The 21,022-nt window shown below is 29.1% G+C and overlaps 1 protein-coding gene across 7 annotated transcripts in view; it reads right to left on the bottom strand.

The window, feature by feature from the left end:
- LOC127283019 (transcription factor collier) overlaps positions 1 to 19,764 on the bottom strand; it is a 119,553-nt gene extending 99,789 nt beyond the window's left edge. For 2 of the 7 annotated variants that reach the window (XR_007843281.1, XM_051307656.1), the window contains exons 1-3: positions 18,858 to 19,762; positions 7,899 to 8,052; positions 2,590 to 2,653 (exon numbers count right to left, since the gene is read on the bottom strand). Coding sequence is in view for 3 of the 7 variants with exons in the window: in XM_051307656.1 (XP_051163613.1) it covers positions 2,590 to 2,653; positions 7,899 to 8,052; positions 18,858 to 18,928 (289 nt within the window). In the remaining 4 variants the exon portion in view is untranslated. Of the gene's footprint in view, positions 1 to 2,589; positions 2,654 to 7,898; positions 8,053 to 18,857 lie in introns of all 7 variants that reach the window. The other 5 variants (XR_007843284.1, XM_051307658.1, XR_007843282.1 and 2 more) reach the window with 4 other exon arrangements.
- Between the last annotated feature and the right edge of the window lie 1,258 nt (positions 19,765 to 21,022).

Genomic DNA, 21,022 nt, shown 5'->3' with positions numbered 1-21,022 from the left:
TACAGCAGAGTACATTACAGTAATGTTCAGCAATGTACAGCAAAGTACAGTAAAGTACAGTACAGTATAGTAAAATAATTTAAGGTACAGTAGAGTACATTTTAGTAAAGTACAGTAAAGTAATGTAAGGTACAGTAGAGTACATTAAAGTACAGTTAAATACAGTATAGTATAGTAAAATAATGTAAGGTACAGTAGAGTGCATTACACTAAAGTACAGTAAAGTACAGTAAAGTACAGTAAAGTACAGTAAAGTACAGTAAAGTACAGTAAAGTACAGTAAAGTACAGTAAAGTACAGTAAAGTACAGTAAAGTACAGTAAAGTACAGTAAAGTACAGTAAAGTACAGTAAAGTACAGTAAAGTACAGTAAAGTACAGTAAAGTACAGTAAAGTACAGTAAAGTACAGTAAAGTACAGTAAAGTACAGTAAAGTACAGTAAAGTACAGTAAAGTACAGTAAAGTACAGTAAAGTACAGTAAAGTACAGTATAGTACAGTAAAGTACAGTATAGTACAGTATAGTACATTAGAGTAATGTACAGTAAAGTACAGTAGAATACAGTAATATTAGTTATTAATGTAAATTTTCTAATAAGTAATAAAAGCAAATTTTAGTCAGACATAATTATCAAGAAAAGAAATTTATTTTTTATGTAATTAAGAAATAATCAGTCTAAAAGAAGGACATTTTGCGATAAGATAAACGCTGTTTTCAGGTGTTTATTTAGTTGACGTCCTTCAGGTAACAGATGCCCTCGTATATAGCTTTTGTCTTGCACGTCCAGCATAATCTAGTGTAATCCCAACATAAGACTTCTAGACTCTGTTGGCCCTACACAGCCGGCTGAGGTACTTACTTACACCGCATAACGTTCATACCATGGATTATGATAGTCCACCCGAAACTAGCTCACAAATTACCTCGAGAAACCTTCGCGGCTTACCGGAAGTTACTTTTGCGGCTACACTATCTTCACTGAACAATTCATGTTGTATAAAAAAACTACCCATTTCATTAGTCATCTACATCATTTTGTCAGAATCACTGAACATCAACAATTTTTAATATTGCACAATCGACAATATAAGGAATATATAAGAAATTAATATTTAATATAATAATAAATAAATATAAAAATGTAAATGAATATATATTTATTGTCTCGTCTCTTTTTTGTGATACAATTAAAATAGTTTGAATTCGAATTTTTGTGCAATAATTTCTTTTTCGTTCTTTTTCTCTTTTTTTGTGCGAGGGCAAAAAACATTTCGGTCCATCTTTTATTGAATTGTTTAAAAAGGGTAGAGAGAGAGAGAGAGAGAGAGAGAGGGAGCAGCCATGGGATGAAGAAAACGAGAGAAAAGAGTGAGGGCAAAAGAAGAAAAGAGAAGAAGAGAAGGAAGCCTGAAGAAGATGACAAAAAGAAGTAGATCCTGATTTGGACGAGCTCGTGACGACTGTTGGATGGGCATCACTCCTTATTTATTATTTAATTATAGATTTATTACCCCGTCGGTAGATCGAAGAGATGTGATGACGTGGACACCTGTATTTCAACGCAACAGAGTAAACTCCTTATCGTTTGCAATTTGTCTTTACGCTATAAAATGTCCAAATAATCCTCTATATGTATACTTTATTTATATAGAAAGATGAAAAAGGAGTTTTTTATTCGTCACACCATTTTTTTCTTTTTGAATTTTTCCCCTCGTATTAATAAATATACATAATACAATAAACTTATTTTTAATTTGAAATAAATATTTACATTTTTGCTTATCTAATTTTTAAATTTTTTTTAAAAATGAAAATACAAGACCTAATATTGAAATATTTGAAAAATTATCAGGGTAACAATTTTTATGGTTTTCAAAATTCAAAAGAAATTATCGTTTTTTGGTAGAAGAAAAAGAAAAAAAGAGCGGGAAAGTCGTGAGGCCCAGTTGCGATTCTTAAAAGCGATGTGCGTCAGTTTTTCTGACTTTTGCAACAGTTAGTTATTTCTTGTTCGCAATGTTGGCAACACGTTTTCGTATCCCAAGATGGTAGGACGGCCCTTCAGAAAGTTTCCAGCGACAAAAATCTCGCATTGATCGATCGGAACTCAAAGCGAATGAATAAAAAGGGATTCGCGCAATGGAGAGCAAAAGAGAGAGAGAGAGAGAGTGAGTGAGAGAGGGAGAGAGAGAGAAGGAACTAAATAAGAAAACCGAGCGTATTTTATGATCCATGTGGGAAGAAAACATATATGGCTCACACACACACACACACATTTACAATAAAAAATTGTGCACTTATTTCAAAATCATGACCTTTTTTTCAATCTTCAACATTAATGAAAATTTAAACTCATGTAATAGCACTTGTGATGGTTTTTGTCCTTTTGAGACTGATTTATCTAAAAGAATTACTTTATAAAATGATTTTTCATTGAATTGTCGAGATTCAGTTTGATTGATCAACTCTCTTTTCTTCCAAAGAAAAATATTTTATTACTGCCCCTAATCAATTTATTGTAGATTTGTAATTCAAAAATTTGACAAATTTAAAAAATTTTAAAAACCAAATAAATTATTATTACTTACCATTTGCATAAAGAAGTTGAAGACGATATTGAATTCCATTATTTGTTTTTTGACCCTCACTTTCCTGTAACAGAAATAGAATTTTAAAAAAAATTAATAACAAAAATTTGTATATGAGAAAAAAAAATTGATTCAATTATATAATTATTGAGGGAAAGAAAAACATGATACTAATATATATATGCATTTTCGTGCATTGTTATCATTGATCATGGTATATAACATGCATATTATCAGAAAACAGGTCACCATTTTTGTATATGTATATACGACTCGCGATTCCTTTTTGTTTAATTAAAATTGCACCCGAGAAATACGATACCATGATATATCTATCTGTCTCACTTTTTTTTTTTATATCTCCCGCACTAATTATTAATTTCTTGATGTGTGCCCCATAAGAGTTGTGTGTGCCATTACAATTTATATCGCGTGGTTCGTGATGCATAATTATTATCAAACCCTGTTGACGAGTCATGCGTGCATCACACCATCTGCCGCGCATCGTCAGTAATGCATTTTTAACAATCAACCGCAACAGCGTAAAAGAAAGCCCACTTTTTTCTTTATTTTTCAATTATCATTTTTTTTTTTTTACTTTTAGAGTATATGAGGAGTGACGAAAAAAAGATTTTTTTAATGACTTTTTAATAAGTTCTTGAAGTATGTACCGAAACTAGCTGGAAATGTAACGCTAGGACTAACAAGTTCTAAGAGGCTTAATTATACAGAAACTATGTAGAAACTATGTAGAAACTATGTAGAAACTGTGTAGAAATTATGTAGAAACTATGTGAAAACTATGTAGAAACTATATAGAAACTGTACTGCATCTATAGATAATTTCCTATCAAGTTTCTTGATACTTAATTATACCGAACTTGTGTTGTAAATATGAAGAAACTATGCAGAAACTATGTTGAAACTATGTAGAAACTATATAAACGATTAAATATATAAACTATAAACTATATACAGAAATTATACAGAAATTATACTGCCTCTGAATATTACTTCCTATTAAGTTCCTTGATACTTAATTATACAGAAACTATATAGAAACTAGATAGTAACTATAATGCATCTATAGACATATAATAAGTTCCTAGATACTTAATTATACAGAAACTGTGTAGAAACTCTATAATTTATATAGAACAATATAAAAAACTACACAGAAACTATACAAAAAACTATACAGAAACTATATGGAAATTATATAAAAACTGTATAGAAACTATGTATATAGAAACTATATAGAGATTATACTGCTTCTATAGATTACTTCCTATTATGTTCCTAGCTACTGAATTACACATAAATTATATAGATACTATACAGAAACTATTTAGAAACTAGATAGTAACTATACTGCATCTAGAAATTATTTCCTATTAAGTTCCTAGATACTTAATTATACAGAAACTGTGTAGAAACTATACATAATTTATATACAAAGTAGATTAAAAAACTATATAGAAACTATATGGAAACTGTACTGCCTATATATTTCACTTTTTTGTGTAAAAAATGAAAATAATGAGATTAAATACATTTTTTAGAGGGTCCGGAACATAAAAATCACCCTTTATAGAAACTATATAGAAACTAGACAGTAACTATAATGCATCTATAGACATATAATAAGTTCCTAGATACTTAATTATACAGAAACTGTGTAGAAACTCTATAATTTAAATAGAAAAATATAAAAAACTACACAGAAACTATACAAAAAACTATACAGAAACTATATGGAAACTATATAAAAACTGTATAGAAACTATATAGAAATTATACTGCCTCTATAGATTACTTCCTATTAGGTTCCTAGCTACTGAATTACACATAAACTATATAGATACTATACAGAAACTATTTAGAAACTAGATAGTAACTATACTGCATCTAGAAATTATTTCCTATTAAGTTTCTAGATACTTAATTATACAGAAACTGTGTAGAAACTATACATAATTTATATACAAAGTAGATTAAAAAACTATATAGAAACTATATGGAAACTGTACTGCCTATATATTTCAGTTTTTATGTAAAAAATGAAAATAATGAGATTAAATACATTTTTTAGAGGGTCCGGAACATAAAAATCACTCTGTATAGAAACTATATAGAAACTCTGTAAAAACTATACAGAAACTATATAAAAACTATACTGCATCTACAGATTAGTTAATAAGAAATTTCAAAATCTAAAAATTGTCCTTGTCAGAAACATTTAATAATTAATATTTTTACTATTATAATTATTATTAGTTGATGTAATTATAATATTTAGAAGCAAATCAAATTTTTCAAATATTCAGAATATAATAAAAAAGGGAAAATACCAAAAAATAAGTAAAAAAAAATAGAGTAAATTCAATGAAAAATTGGCAGTTATATATGGAGTTTTAGTTGAAAGGTCCATAAAATGTTGACAGCATTTTGATAAAGTGGAACCTTTTCAAAACCTGATGAGTATGTTAGTTCATATCTTAAATAATAGAGTGACGTGAAAATATGTAAATTCCTCTACGGGGTTGGGTTTATGTTGGTGTGTGAGGCTGAGGGAACATTGCTAGAGGTATATGGTCGTGAGTCGCTTCTACTCAGGGGTTGATGTATGTCCGTGGTGCATGACCCTAATTAATAGGGAGACCACGCGATGCAACTGTCCACCAACGTGAATTATATACGCGTGTAAGAGAGTGAGAGTGAGAGGAATAGAAGACATCCCAGAGAGAGGAGACACGTACATATAGGAGCGAGAGAGAGAGAGAGAGAGATAGACATTTACAAAGCCAATGTAAACACTAGCACGTGGTCATGTGTAATTAGTTAAGTAGGTTGACCAGTGCGTTAAATTGCACATGCCTGAGCAACCAGGTGACTATTTCGTGAAATCATGAGTGCAGAAATTTCGGAGTAATTGGCTTGATTCTCTTCATCTCTATCTCTCACTCTCTCTCTCTCTTTCTCTCTCTCTGCTGTCGTTGATGCTGTAAACTGCGAAACTTGCTTTTGAGATCTATTTGTAACCACGAAATAAGTGCATTTTTTTTTTTTTTTTTGCAAATTTAACTAACACGTTTTTCCAAATAAGAATTTTGTATGTTATCTGAAAAGCCAATAACATTTACGTGATTTATTTATTTTCTTATTTGGTTATTTATTTAAATATTTATTTCTCTTTTCTATTAAATGGAAAATTTTGTTTTCCACAATATTGCGAATATTTCACAGGGGGCGATTACGAAAATCCATTTCCTATTTCCTCTTTCACTTTTTCTAATTCCCACTTCCATTTCCATATTTTCCTATTTCCTCTCCCGCACTTTTTCTAATTCCTACTTCCATTTCCACTTCCACTTATTCCAATTTCCATTCATCCTTCCCTTTTCACTTACACTTTTTCCAATTTCATCTACTACTTTTTCTAATTCCTACTTCCATTTCCACTTCCACTTATTCTAATTTCCATTCATCCTTCCATTTTCACTTACACTTTTTCTAATTTCCTCTCCTACTTTTTCTAATTCCTACTTCCATTTCCACTTCCACTTATTCCAATTTCCATTCATCCTTCCATTTTTACTTACACTTTTTCCAATTTCCTCTCCTACTTTTTTCTAATTCCTACTTCCATTTCCACTTCCACTTATTTCAATTTCCATTCATCCTTCTATTTTCACTTACACTTTTTCCAATTTCCTCTCCTACTTTTTCTAATTCCTACTTCCATTTCCACTTCCACTTATTTTAATTTCCATTCATCCTTCCATTTTCACTTACACTTTTTTCAATTTCCTCTCCTACTTTTTCTAATTCCTACTTCCATTTCCACTTTCACTTTTTCCTAATTTCCACTTCCATTTCCACTCCTACTTCCACTTTTTCTAATTTCCACTCCCACATTTTTTCTAATTGGTAAAAGTTAAAAAAGAAATAGAAATTAGAAAAATTGGAAGTGAAAATGAAAGTAGGAATGGAATTAGGAAAAAGTGGAAATGAAAATGAAAGTGGAAATGGATGTAGGAAAAAATGGAAGTGGAAATTGGAAAGAGTGGAAGCAGAAGTGGGAGTGGAAACTGGAAAAAGTGGAAATATAAGTGGAAGTAGAAATTAGAAAAATTGGAAGTGAAAATGAAAGTGGGAATGGAATTAGGAAAAAGTGGAAGTGAAAATGAAAGTGGAAATGGATGTAGGAAAAAATGGAAGTGGAAATTGGAAAAAGTGGAAGCAGAAGTGGGGGGTGGAAACTGGAAAAAGTGGAAATATAAGTGGAAGTGGAAATTAGAAAAAGTGGAAATGGAAATTGAAAAAAAGGGAAATGGGAATTGCAAAAACAAATAATTTTTTCTCCTTCCTTTTTAATTATTTTGCATTAAATTATATAAAAATGAATTAGAATACCTACATATAATTTTTTTTTCTTTTTTTTTTTTTGAATAAAATTAAAGAAACATGAGAAAGTAATCGTCTAATATTTTTTATAACCAATAAATTGTAGCTTTCTTCTTTTGAAAAACTCGATTTTTCATGAATTCCAGTTTGTCGAATTAGGTCATGATTTATGGCATCGAGATTTATTATAGGTATGGTTTTCTCCCTCGTTATGGTTCGGACATGGATTTCTTATATATATTTATATCAAAATACGGCCCTAATCAGGTCCAAATATTTAATTTTTTTTTTTCATATGCAATTTGACAAAAAGAGCTTAAAATTATTTTTAAAATAAACAATTGCAAAAAAAAATAACTAATTAATAATATAACAATTATAACAGAAAAAATAGCAAATAATTTGCATATCAGAAGGAAATTTCAAATAACAGATGACAAACGTATATATTGTATCGAGTTGATATTCATCTCATGATCAATGGATTTTCGAGCGTCCATCTAATCGTTACAACAACGCGCTTGTACATATTGTGAAATCAGCGATTTAACGAGATGTATAGTCAGTTGTTTAATATTTGACGTCATACTTGGATGCGAAAATGGCAATTATCGAGATAACCAATATAGGGCTCTATATATATTTACCCGAGGGCTATATAAAGGTCCTATCACTTTTTTCTCCCCCAATATATATATATATATATATATATTCCTCTTTTGTATATTACGTTATCATGAGCCTTAAAAATATTTTCCAACACATATACAAAATGAAAAAATTAATTTCTTCATATTTTTATTAGAAAAAAAAAATTTTTGAGGTAATCTTTTAATTTTTCTAATATTTGTAATTGCTTTTTTTCTTTCTTTCTTTCTTTTTTTTGAGAGAATAAACTTTACCTGGTCCTTCTCGACGAATCCAATGAAAGCCGTCCTTTCGATTTCAATCGGCTGTCCCCCTCGATCGTAGAGAGCAATAACAAAGTGGAAAAAGTTACTCTTCCTTAGATTGCTCGGAGGCTGTTTCTCGAAATGGGCTCGACCCACTCCAACCCTGTAATTTAAAATGGAAAGATTTAAGAACAATTGTGAATTGAAATTAAACATTTATTTTATCTTTTTCTGCCGTCAAAAAAATTTTTTACTTTATTTGTATTTTAATTTAGTTTTTTTGAAGGGGGGGAATTATTTATATTTTCAAAATTTGAAAATTGAAATTAATTTTCATAAAGAGAGAAGGTGATTTTGAAGTAATCTGGAAAGTTGATTTGTCTTTTTGGTTGTGAGTATAACAATATAAGAAAGTAAGACTTGTCCAGATCGTGGAAGAGAAAGACAAACGAGGTTCGGCCACGGGAAAGTACGCAGGTGGTCCTGACGCCTTAAAATCCCATTAAGGTCTCATGTGCTGAGATTAGGCCGCTACCGGACTCCGGTGCCATCTTTGAGTAATGGCACAGAAAGTCCCCTTTTCGTGTACAATATATATATATATATATTCCATGATTTAGGTTACATATAGTTCTCTATATGCACCAAGTTGTCGAATCATTTTCATATTTATATTTATTTCTATATTAAAACAAAATTTCTTTAAACGAGACCTTCGGGCGCTGATTATTGTTTTTTTAATCATTACATTATTTTGTATTAATAAACCAAAAAATCATAAGCAACCTTTGCTAGGCAAAAAATATTCTTAGCAACCGTTGATAGGCAAAAAAAATATCCTTAGCAACCGTTACTAGGCAAAAAATGTACTTAGCAACCGTTGCTAGGTGAAAAAATGTTCTTAGCAACAGTTGCTAGGCAAAAAAAGTTCATAGTAACCGTTGCTAGGCAAAAAAATATCCATAGCAACCGTTTCTAGGTAAAAAAAATGTTCGTAGCAACCGTTGCTAAGCAAAAAATATCCTTAGCAACCATTACTAGGCAAAAAATGTACTTAGCAACCGTTACTAGGCAAAAAAAATGTTCGTAGCAACCGTTGCTAAGCAAAAAATATCCTTAGCAACTGTTACTAGGCAAAAAATGTACTTAGCAACCGTTGCTAGGTAAAAAAATGTTCTTAGCAACCGTTACTAGGCAAAAATGTACTTAGCAACCGTTGCTAGACAAAATAAATATCCTTAGCAACCGTTACTAGGCAAAAAAAATGTTCGTAGCAACCGTTGCTAAGCAAAAAATATCCTTAGCAACCGTTACTAGGCAAAAATGTACTTAGCAACCGTTGCTAGGCAAAAAAATGTCCTTAGTAATCGTTGCTAGGCAAAAGATATCCTTAGCAACCGTTACTAGGCAAAAATGTACTTAGCAACCGTTGCTAGGCAAAAAAATGTCCTTAGTAACCGTTGCTAGACAAAAAAATATCCTTAGCAACCGTTTCTAGGTAAAAAAAATATTCGTAGCAACCGTTGCTAGGCAAAAGATATCCTTAGCAATCGTTACTAGGCAAAAATGTACTTAGCAACCGTTGCTAGGTGAAAAAATATTCTTAGAAACCGTTGCTACGCAAAAAAACGTCCTTAGCAATCGTTGCTAGGCAAAAAAAAATTTTTTTTTTTACAATAAAGCGTTACGCATTACGTTTTGGTATGACACTTTTTATAATAGAAATAATGAAATTTTTTTGTTTCATTGAATTTTTTAAATAAATAAATTTAAATACTGAAGAAAAATTAAAATAATTTGCCAGGAAAATATGGAATCATATTCTATAGAAATAAAAATTCAAATTGAAGAAAAAAATTCTTTTTCCATTTTGAAAAAGATTCTCACTGTGAGACTATAACAAAATTTCTCTGGGGACGTGTGTTCGAAACCAAGATGCCGCGCATGTTTTTATAGAATTATATAGAAAACTAGAAAACCAAAAAAAAAAAAAGGCGGTAACAGAAAATATGTGTGAGAATCGGCGCATAATCGAATAACAATTTGGCAAACAATTTTTCAAACTGTCAAAATAGTTACCGCTAAAGTCCCACGAGAGTCATTTCAGTGTATGTCCCTTTTTTGACCACAATCACAACTATATTTTTATTATTTTCATTCAACAAAAAAAAAATCGGTTTCCATTTTTTTTTTTCTAAACACTCGCACAAATAAAATTTAATTCAGAAATTTTTTTTTCTACAAAAATTTTTTTTCACCTCACTAGAATTATAAAAATAAATTTTTAATTACAAAAATTTTTACTAAATAGTAAGTGCAATGAGGAAAATAATTTGATGTAAAAATGTTTAAAAAAAAAAACAGATGGAATATAAGAAAATATAAATTTTCATTAAGTTAATTACTCACGGTAAATATATTAATGTGGCACATTGACAAAAAACGAACATATTTATTTCTTTTATATATATATATATACCTACTCAACGGCAATATAAGGGTTTCTGTATAAATTTTAATAACGAATACGAGGCACGTTTCGGACATTCGAATCTAATGGGGGGGATTTAACGAGCTGAGTTTTTTTTTTTTTTTTTTTTTCTTTTGTAGATCCGAGTCGTCGGTGTTCGAGAAAGAACTGATTTTGTCGCCTTTTTTCCCGCAATTAAGCCAACCACCTGAATATTTAACACTGTGCCAACACACTGCAGCATCTGCTCTTAAAACGCTTTTCAACGCGACTCCTTCTTCTTCGTTTATAATTATTCTTATATATATACTTTTTCACTGATACCTTTTGTATATATATAGTAAAGAGAAAAAAGTGGACATCACTTATTATTTTTAATTTTAACTAATTGGATTTATTAAAATTTTTTTTTTTGATAAGTTAAATTAGTTTATTTTTTAAAATAATTAATTACTTTTTACTAATAATTAGTTTTTATATTAATAATTAATTATTTTCTACTAGCTGAAGCAAAAATTCAACTAAGATTTTTTTTAGTTATTGTTAACTAATTTATATATTTGCGTGACGCGTTCTGAAGAAAGGGACCTTAGAAGCTAAAAATTAAAGGTTATGTTTGCAATTTTTGAAAATAAAATACAAAAAAAGGTCAATATAAATGTTTGAGTCTTCATTACAACTAAAATATTTCATAAACACTGATTTTAATTTGCAATAAAAAAGAAATTTTCAATTAAGAAAAAACTAACACAAACATAACCTTAAAATGATTTGGTTCTAAGGTACCTTTCTTCAGATCGTGTCAAATTTAGTTATTTAATTATTAGTCACTCTTTATAAATAATTAGTTTTTTTTATTATTGTTTTATTCAATTATTAGTTACATTTCAAATTAGTTATTTTTTACTAACTACTAAAGCAAAAATTCAGCTAAAATTTTACTAACATTTTTAACTAATTCGCTCTCTAAATTTGAATTAGTGAAAAGTGACGAGCTACAAATTTACATTAGTAAGAATTTTTACTAATTTTTAGTAAAATATTACTAATTGATTTAGTAGTTTTCAATTTTTTTACTAAAGTTTTAGTGAAAAGTGACTAAAGTGAAAATTCTTACTAATTTAATTTAGTAGCTTACCTTTCTCTATAATTCAGATTTAGAGAGCGTATTTGCATAAGAAAGTATCACAGAAAATTATAAGGTATTAAAAAAAGCTGCAACGCTTATTATTTTAATCCAATTTTGCTTATTATAATACCAAAATGGATTAAAATAAGCAAAATTCCTTTCTTAAAAAAGACAGTGCATGCAAAGCACATGAAAATATATCGAAATATCTCGATGGTCGAAAAAATCGAATGTAAAAAAAAATGAACTTTACTTTCCATAGCATCTAAATAAATATTCATTTTTTGCATAACTTACTTAATTGCAATAAATATACATTTACAAAGCATTTATTTGTTGTAAATATTTTTGCAGCTGTCATAAATCAGACACGAACATAACCTACATTTAGTTCAAATCACTTCATTGGCCCAAGAGACAAAATAGCGCGCGCTTATTTAAAATAATGAAATTTATTAAATTATAATAAAATAATTGTAATAAATTAAATTATTATGAAAATAATATTACCTTGAATAAAAAAAGTGTTTTTAGTTTTAAAAAAAATTATTCAACAATTATTATTATTATTTTTAGACAAATAATAGATATTATTATTTTTCTGTTTGTAACTTTCTCTATAATTACATGCCTTTCTTGCATTTTGTTAACAATATTATTAAAAAATTTAATAAAATAATTTGTAATAAATTATGAAACATAAATTGAAAATTAAATTGAATGGACAAAGAATAGAAGCAACGGCCAAAGGCCGTCGGAGGCTCTAGTGTATTAAAATAATAAGCGTTTTGCAGCTTATTTTAATTCCTTTTAACTTTTCTGTGTAAATATAATTATTTATTATACAATCAAACCTCTTTTTTTTGCTACGTCTCATTAAAACAGGTTTGACTGTATTAAAAAAATATAATAACTTTGTAAAAAAAATATAGTTTCCAACTTTTCATATTATAAAAACCACAATTCCAGCAAAAAAAAAAAAAAAAATGCTTATCTCGAACCTCGTGATTCTCGAATTGCGTTTAATCGCTTGAAATTGGCCTCTAGTCATTGGGGCTATATATATATACTATATCCAAGTGATGATAAAAATGTGTTCGGGCTATTGGGCGTAAACTGTATTATCGGTTGAGCGTTTCCGATCAGTTTCTGTATCGACGATAAAACTATATCGGGTTTTGAGCAAAAGGGTTTTTGGTTTGGGTTTATATGAGATTCTCGCGCGCGATCCTGGAAAACTGAATCGAGTGCCACGAAAATGAATAGCGGCAGTTTTGCAGCACATTTGCGAAATAAATGATGGTATCGGCGGTGCATTTGTCACGCCAGTCGTATATATATATATACGTATAGGAAAGGGGTGGTAGGAGGTAAAGGGTGGATGGGTCACCTAAATTTAGGGGAGGGGGCTTAGTGAAGAGGGGAAACATAGTGGGGGTCCAAATATATATATACATATACAAGAGAATCATGGAAGAGAGACGGGGACTCTGATGGGGCCAGATGGGAGGTATGAGGTGATATACTACCCGTGTCGATAATTATCGGTGGCTGATTAACCGGCTGGCGGTTCGCGCCCCATAACTCTCAACGTCCGATTATTTTGTCCCGTTTGCCATGCACCAGTACCTATATATATATATATATATATATACACATGATTACACCTGCATTAAGTCATGTCTATTCTATCTAGATGAATTTACGTTAGAAGAGAAGAAATTATCTAAATTTGATATTTTTTTTATTTCTATGTTCCTTTTTTTAAAAATAAAATTACAATATTTCATTAATTGAAATTTTTTTGATAAGGTTAGGAACATGGATGCCAACTGTGAAACAAAAATATAACGCCGCTATACCTTACTTCAAAATAAAGCGACGATATTTCATTATTAAAATGAGAATGTAAAAATTAGATGGAATTCCATGAAACAACACAGAAAAAAACTGTACTCATTTTTGCTGCTTATCATTTTGAGTAAATTATCAAAATGAGAAAATGCCAAACTTCACGTTACTCAAAATGAAACTGATTAGTAACAAATGTCAGGTTATGCTAGATAAAATTGTTTACCACTATTATGTTGGTACTAACTGTGAACTATTTCATAGTGCGCCATCTGACGATGAAAGAACAAAGTAATTCAAACGTAATAAACCAAAATTATAAAATACAATTTATGTCTCTAAAATTTTTTATAAATATTAAATAAAAAAAAAATTATTAGCATTGCAGTTAAAGTTAAAATATTCAAAATATTATTAAAGTTTTTATTTTCTATCGAAACAAATTTTTATCACATTATTATTAAAGTTATGTTCATAATAATAATAATAATAATTATTATTATTATTCGTATTATAATATTATATTAATAATATTAATAATTATGAGTTAATTTAATTATATAATAATATAAATTTATTTTTATTTTAAATATATTATACATAAGAATTTTTAAATAATAAAAACTCAATTTTATAATATTATAATATTTTTAAATAATTATTTCGTTTATTACAAAAAAAGCAAAGCTTTTCGTCCATTGACAATGGATTTTTTTCAAATACACTAAAACGTCAATCGAGAACAGACGAATGTGCAGTGCTGTTCTCGATTGACGCGATTTTTATCGCTCGAAAATAAAAACACTCAGGGCCGTATGAAGGGCCTTACGCAACAATGTGAATTCTATCTAGGGGATTTTCACTAGTGGGGCACTGAATCCACCTTAAATTTAAAAATCACAAGTACGACTTTGGCGTCAGTCATAACCTAAATTCTACCTGCTTCCCCACTTCCCTTCAAGTGTTCCCTTGCTCTGTTCTCGACTGACGTGTTCTCGATTGACGTTCTAGTGTAAAAAAAAGAACAACTTCTACTAAAAATTATAGATCCTAAGAAAAACTACATCAATCACATATATTTAATTTATAATTTTTTATTAGTTTATTGATCACAAAACAGTGATTTTAAGAATTAAAATTTATTTGTTAAAATTTTTAAATATAAATTTTTTTTTATTTATTAATTAATGTGAAAAAAATTTAACACAATATCATTTTGTTTCGTAAACAATATTTTACTTTTAAATTTTTTAAATAAGGCGCCATTACCTTTGGTTTTTAGACAATAGCGCTTTCTTTCTCTACTTCATGTTAACGCAGTTGGTATTACTGCCTGTCGTTTCATATGTTTCTTAACCTAAAACTTGATTTATTTTATTTTATAAATAATAATAAATTGACTTTAAGAATTAAAGTCTTTTTAGTTTGAAAGTGTTTATTTATGAAAAACAATTGTTTTAGTACTATTTTAAATTAAATAATCATTTGTTATTTATCTATAATTCATAGTTAAACATATACTCAAAATGAAACTGACGTTGTTCATTTTGATATTTTTTCACTGAAAACTCAAAATGAATAAGAGCGTAATCATTTTTGCTGCATATCAAAATGAGTATGATTTCGTACTCATTTTGAGTACAGTTTTTTTCTGTGAAAAAAGTAGCAGATTTTGACTTCAAAATAAAACTACGATATTTCATTAATAAAAAAAAATAGATGAAAGTATTTACAGGTTAGGAACATGAATGCCAACCATGAAACAAAAAAAAAATTAACGGCGCTACTCTCGTTAATGGCGGGAAATTTGAAAAAGAAAAAAATCTTTTTTGTTAGGTTACACACGTGTGGCACAAACAGTATTATGATTCTGATGCACGTACTAAACTCGAGCGTATATATATATATATATGTATATATATCAACGAATTTGCAACACTCGGATGCGACAGATCGGCTCATTTGTGTGCACACATACACTCAAGTATATAGGCGACGCGTTGTTTGCAGTTTCCAACCCAACACCGACAACCGAGGTGATAATTACAAGCTCGATTCGCGTTTATCGCGTAATTTGCCACGAGTACAATTTTCAGACCTGATAACGATTGCTTCCAAATGTAGCCACACGTTTATCCATTTACCCCGGATGATGATGATGATAATAATAATAGTAATGAAAAAATCTAAAACAAAATTTTTTTACACGAAATCTTCATTTGTTACAAAAAAAAGTTTATTAAATTATTCTTTTGTCCTAAAAGCGGAAAAACTATTATTTTCATTACAATAAATTTCCATGAATGTTTTTCCTTTGTATATATATAGAAATTGATTTGTTAAATGGTGACAGCGGTGGTATTCACTTGTTTCAATAATAAATCTCAATGGTTTCGTTTTGATAAAAATTTTTTTTTTCTGCCTCAAGAAATTTTTTTGTCTTAATTAATTCAATTTTTAAATTAAAATATATCAATTAGAAAGAAAGGGATTTTTGTTGTCTTAACTAAAATCTGGATTGAAATAATAATTTTATTGAAGCAACAGAAATATTTTGATTTACCAAACAAAAAAATCTTTATGAACAGCGATAAAACTTTCCTCAGTTTTAGCAAAACATATCCCTATTCCAGTGAAACTTATTATCGCTGTTCCAGGTAAAGTTATTTTTTTAACATCAGTTTGTTGTAAAAATCAAATTTTTTTCAGTGCCATTTTTGTTGAATAAGAAAAAGGATTTTAAGAAAGGATTTTTTTGTGTTATGTGAAATTGTAAGGGAAATAATATTTTGCAGACGTTTGCACTATTTGCACACACACACACACACACCAGGTATTTGAATCAAGGGATACGCGAATTCGTGGACAAAGCAATCGGGTGCAGAGAATCACAATAAATCCAGAGTTAATGCACGATGCGCCAAGCGTTAGTTATTATATGAGTTAGCCCGAGAGAGAGTGAGAGAGAGAGAGTCTATTTACGCAGCATCCCAACATGATTCATAATGCACTGCGAGAGATAATGAGCAATTTGTAATGGGTATATCCGAATATAATCCGCGACCTTTCGCGAGTATATATATATATATATATATATACATAAATGCGATGAGCTGAGCTCTTTCATTAACTTCTTCAATATCCGAATGCTTTTAAATTTTCAAAAATCATTAAAATATTAAAATACACGCGAGAGCGTTGCTAATAATGGACACATGTAACTTCATTATAGCATTAATTTATAGAGATATATATTCTCTTCGTTTCAAATATGGGCAAAAATTGTTTATTATTTCTATTTCTTCTTCATATACATTTGGTGTAAATAAAAATTTTGTCAGAAATTTATTTAAATTAAATAAATAATTATTTTGCAACGAATAAATAATTATTTTGCAACAAATAAATATTTATTTGCCTCTGAGAAATATATATATCATTTTTCTTTTGGTAAATTATATTTGCAATTTGAATTGTATTTGTTTCAAATACAGAAATTATTGATTTCAATAAAGTTTATTTAATTCAAATAAAAATTATTTGTTTCAAAAGTAAATTTTTTTTATTTACCTTTTTTTCATTTCGTTTTCTTTATCTATAATTATAATTTTCTTTTTACTTTTCTATTATATACTTTCCATTTGATTTTATCTCTTTTTTTACAATTTAAAAAATAGTTTAAAATTTGTCATGAAATACAAATACTTTTAAAACTTGATTTTTCCGTTTGTTCTATAGAACTTTTTTTTTGTTCAAGCAGTAAACTTGTGCGTTACAGGTACAATTTTTAATAGTATTTTAAGAGTAAGAAAGTTTGTCAACGCTTTGCAGGAAGTTTTAAAACACTTTGCAAAGGCTTCCAAACACCATTTCGCACAAAGATATATATATATATATATATATATAAAGTTAGTTGGGCTTTTGCCGTTCCTTATACTACTATATAACGAAAACGAAAGTTCGGGAACAGTTCCAAAACAAAAGCAACTAACTTGTATGTATATATATATATATATATGTATACTGTTTAATCGCTTAGAAAATTGACGAGTTTTTGTAATTGATACACTATTTTGGTGAGAGAAATAAAAACCAAAATGTCGTATAAAAAGTAAATAAAATATAAATTTAATCCTTTCCTAATTTGTTTTTAAACAAATATCAATTTTTTTTAAATATAAAAATTTTTTGTTGAATAAAATTTTGAGAATTTTAATATTCAAAGCTTCATTTGTGAGAAAAATAACAATTTTTCAGTGATTTTTAATTATATATTTTCAATAACAATTTTATTACAAAATTTATACTTTTTTATTTTAATTATTTTTTATTAATTAATTATTTTTAGATTGCAAATTTAATTTTTGTAATTACATTATTGCAATTAGTTACAATTATTTACACTTAGAATATTACTTTAAATTTTTTTTTTTGGTTTAATACAAAATTTCATTGCAAAGAATTGAAAATTGAGGAATTATTAAAAATTGCTAATTCTGCTAGTAGTACAAGTCAACGTGCGGCGATCCGACGGAACGTAGAAAAGCCTTGTCCGTCGGATAAATCCAAATTTCACTTATTCAATTCATCAAAAATTATATAATTTTTATATTTTCAAAGAAATTAACAACTTATTTTTCATCCCTGCACCTGTATCTTTATCTCCACGTTAATGATTTTTTAAATTATTTTTAAACAAATATTATTCTATTTATTTTTTTTCGCTAATTATATTTTATTGTTTACTATTTTTATTTTAAATTTAACTGATTGTTACTTATAAATTAGAAATACTAATTGTTATTGAAAATATATTTTTTATAATCAATAAAAATTAATAAAGAAAAAAAAATTCCGGAAAAGTTTTGTTTGAACCAAATAAACCATTTGTTTAATTCAAAAATTTTTTTGATAATTAATAAATCATTTGGTTTATTTTTAATTTTTCGATTGAAGTAAGAATTTAATTGGGCACAATAAACTTTTGGTTGATTCAACAAAAATTTTGCAAACTAAATATACATTTATTTGGTTGATTCAAATAAAAATTTATAGTTGATTCAAACAAAATTTTGGATTTAACCAAATTTTAATAGAGAAAATTTTGGATTTAACCAAATTTTAATAGAGAAAATTTTGTATTTAACCAAATTTAAATAGAGAAAATTTTGGATTTAACCAAATTTAAATAGAGAAAATTTTGGATTTAACCAAATTTAAATAGAGAAAATTTTGGATTTAACCAAATTTACTTGTTTCAAATAAATTTTAATAGAGAAAATTTTGGATTGAACCAAATTTGGTTGTTTCAAACAAATTTTCATAGAGAAAATTTTGGATTTAACCAAATAAACTTTTGGTTGATTTAAACAAAATTTTCTTTCAAATAAATTATTTTCAAAAAAATTGTTTAAATTGATAAATTTTGCCAAAAGATTAGGAAAAATTTTGGGTGCCAAAAAATATTAATTATATATTAACAGTAAATAAAAGAAAAAAAAATGAAACAAAAACTCACGGTCCATTATCGGCGAGGGCAGGTTGTGGCCAGGCACGTGGTACGGGTTCCTCTTTTAAAATTTGCCGCATGTCCTGTGGGGCAAAAACAAGTGGGGCACGTGGATGATGATGTGGTGGTGGCGGTGGTGGTGCCACACTTGCCCCATATAATTTTCTGCCCCAATGTCCTTCGAGTTCCACAGGACTTCCTGAACCGGTGGTGGCACCAGCTCCACCTCCGGCACCAAGGCCCAACCATGGTGACCCCCCAGCACCCACGATAGTGGAGCTGGGCAGGAGACCGCTCCACTCGTCGGAACGCGTCGTGAGGCCGTAAGATTCTTCTTTTTTTTATTTTCCTCTCACTCTTCTTTTTTATTTCTTCCTATTTTTTTCCCCTCTTCTTCTTCTTCTTCTTCTTCAAGTCAATATTAGTTCAAAATCACTGATCATCAGTCCAAAATCATCGTTCGAAAAAAATTCACAACTTCACTAATTAGTCAAAAAACTTCACTGAATACCGCACTGAATTGGTTGCACGAAAAAAAAAATAAGCTTCACTTATTGTCGATTTGAGGATTCCATAATCACACCAATCCTCTGGTAAGGAAGAGAGGATTTTGGAGCACAAGTGTGTCGTTAGGGTTGAAACCAGAATTGTTATAATCCGATGTGGAATAGTGATGCTGGAGTTTGTTGAATCATGGTGTGTGAAGAGGGTTTTTTTTTTTTGCCCGGAGAGTAAAAGAGGGTGTGAGAGGTCACAAGGCGGTCAGAGTAAGAGAGAAAGAGAGAGAGAGGAGAGAGAGAGAGAGAGACAGGCAGACACCAGAGGAGAATTCTTGAAAGTCCCTAGTCGCACGTTGCTTCCCGTTACGGCGCCGCTTGTCGAATGTGTCACGGCCGGCAGAGCCAGCGTGGCTCGAGTCCCACGGGGTTGTGGATCAACCCAAAGGCGTGGCTACTGATTCAATGCTTCGGCGCGAATGTATTTTAGTTGCACCCATTCACAATATCACCAATCCGTTCTTCACATTCTAACCAATCATCATTCATTCAACGCCCATTTAACACGCCCCCATCAAGGACTAAAAAGTATGTGGCGCCACTGTTGGACATTCACTGAGATACTCATTCCGGCTTCTGCCGTCTTGCCATCACCTATGAATTTCGTTCATCTCATCTTTGGAATTACGGAAAATTACGAATTTTTTAGGAAAATTACATTTTTTTTTTTGTTAATAATGCTGATAGGATTGAATATTTGAATGGGATACAAAAGATTATTGAATTTTTGATAAATATTAATGATTTGCAGGTATAATCATGGTTGATGAGATTCAGTTTGAGCGAGTGGAAAGATGGAAGAATTATGGAAAATTAGGTATGGAGGAATGACAAAAGCAATATGGGAAATGGGTTTAAGAACAATGGAAAAATAGCTGAATACTGTAAAAAAAGTATAGTTGAAAAATACTGCGAAATTAGCTAAAGAATGCTTCAAAATTAGTTAATATGCTGCAAAATTTGCTTAAGAGAAAAATTAGTTGAAGAACACTGCAGAATTAGTTACAGAAAACTGCAGTATTAGTTATGAAGAATACTGTATAGAATTATAGTTAAAGAATACTGCATAAATTAGTTGATGAATATTATAAATGATTTTGCACTACTAAACCAACAAACAGATTAAGCATACATTAAAAAATCTGTATCCCAAAATGGGTCATTTTTAATGCGATTCTATTTCTAAAATTTCTTTCTGTCTTCAAAATTTTAATTGAAAAGGAAACAATGTGTAATGCCTACAATAAATAAACCTTCATTATTGTAGATCAAAATCAGGTTTACCAAAATGCTTAACAAATTATTTTTGATCAGTATATCATATTTACTAAATAGTTCATTATTTATAGTTCAAAATCAGGTTTACCAAATCCTTAATTACAGAGATTATTTAACATCAGAATCAGGTTTATCATACGTTTAAATACCGATTATATTATTGCAGATCAGAATCAGACTTGCATTAAAGAAACATAAAATGCATATAACAAATAAACCAGATTTCGATTATATTAGATCAAAATCAGGTTAACCAAATAGTTCATCGATTATTTAGATCATTAGCTTTACTAAATACTTTACAGATTATTTTAGTCAGAATCAGGCGTTTACCAAATG

This window comes from Leptopilina boulardi, unplaced genomic scaffold (assembly GCF_019393585.1).
Source record: "Leptopilina boulardi isolate dan_hultmark-lab unplaced genomic scaffold, ZJU_Lbou_2.1 LbouV2_305, whole genome shotgun sequence".
In the NCBI taxonomy this organism is placed as follows: Eukaryota; Metazoa; Arthropoda; class Insecta; order Hymenoptera; family Figitidae; genus Leptopilina; species Leptopilina boulardi.
This window is presented reverse-complemented; position numbering and strand designations above follow the sequence as displayed.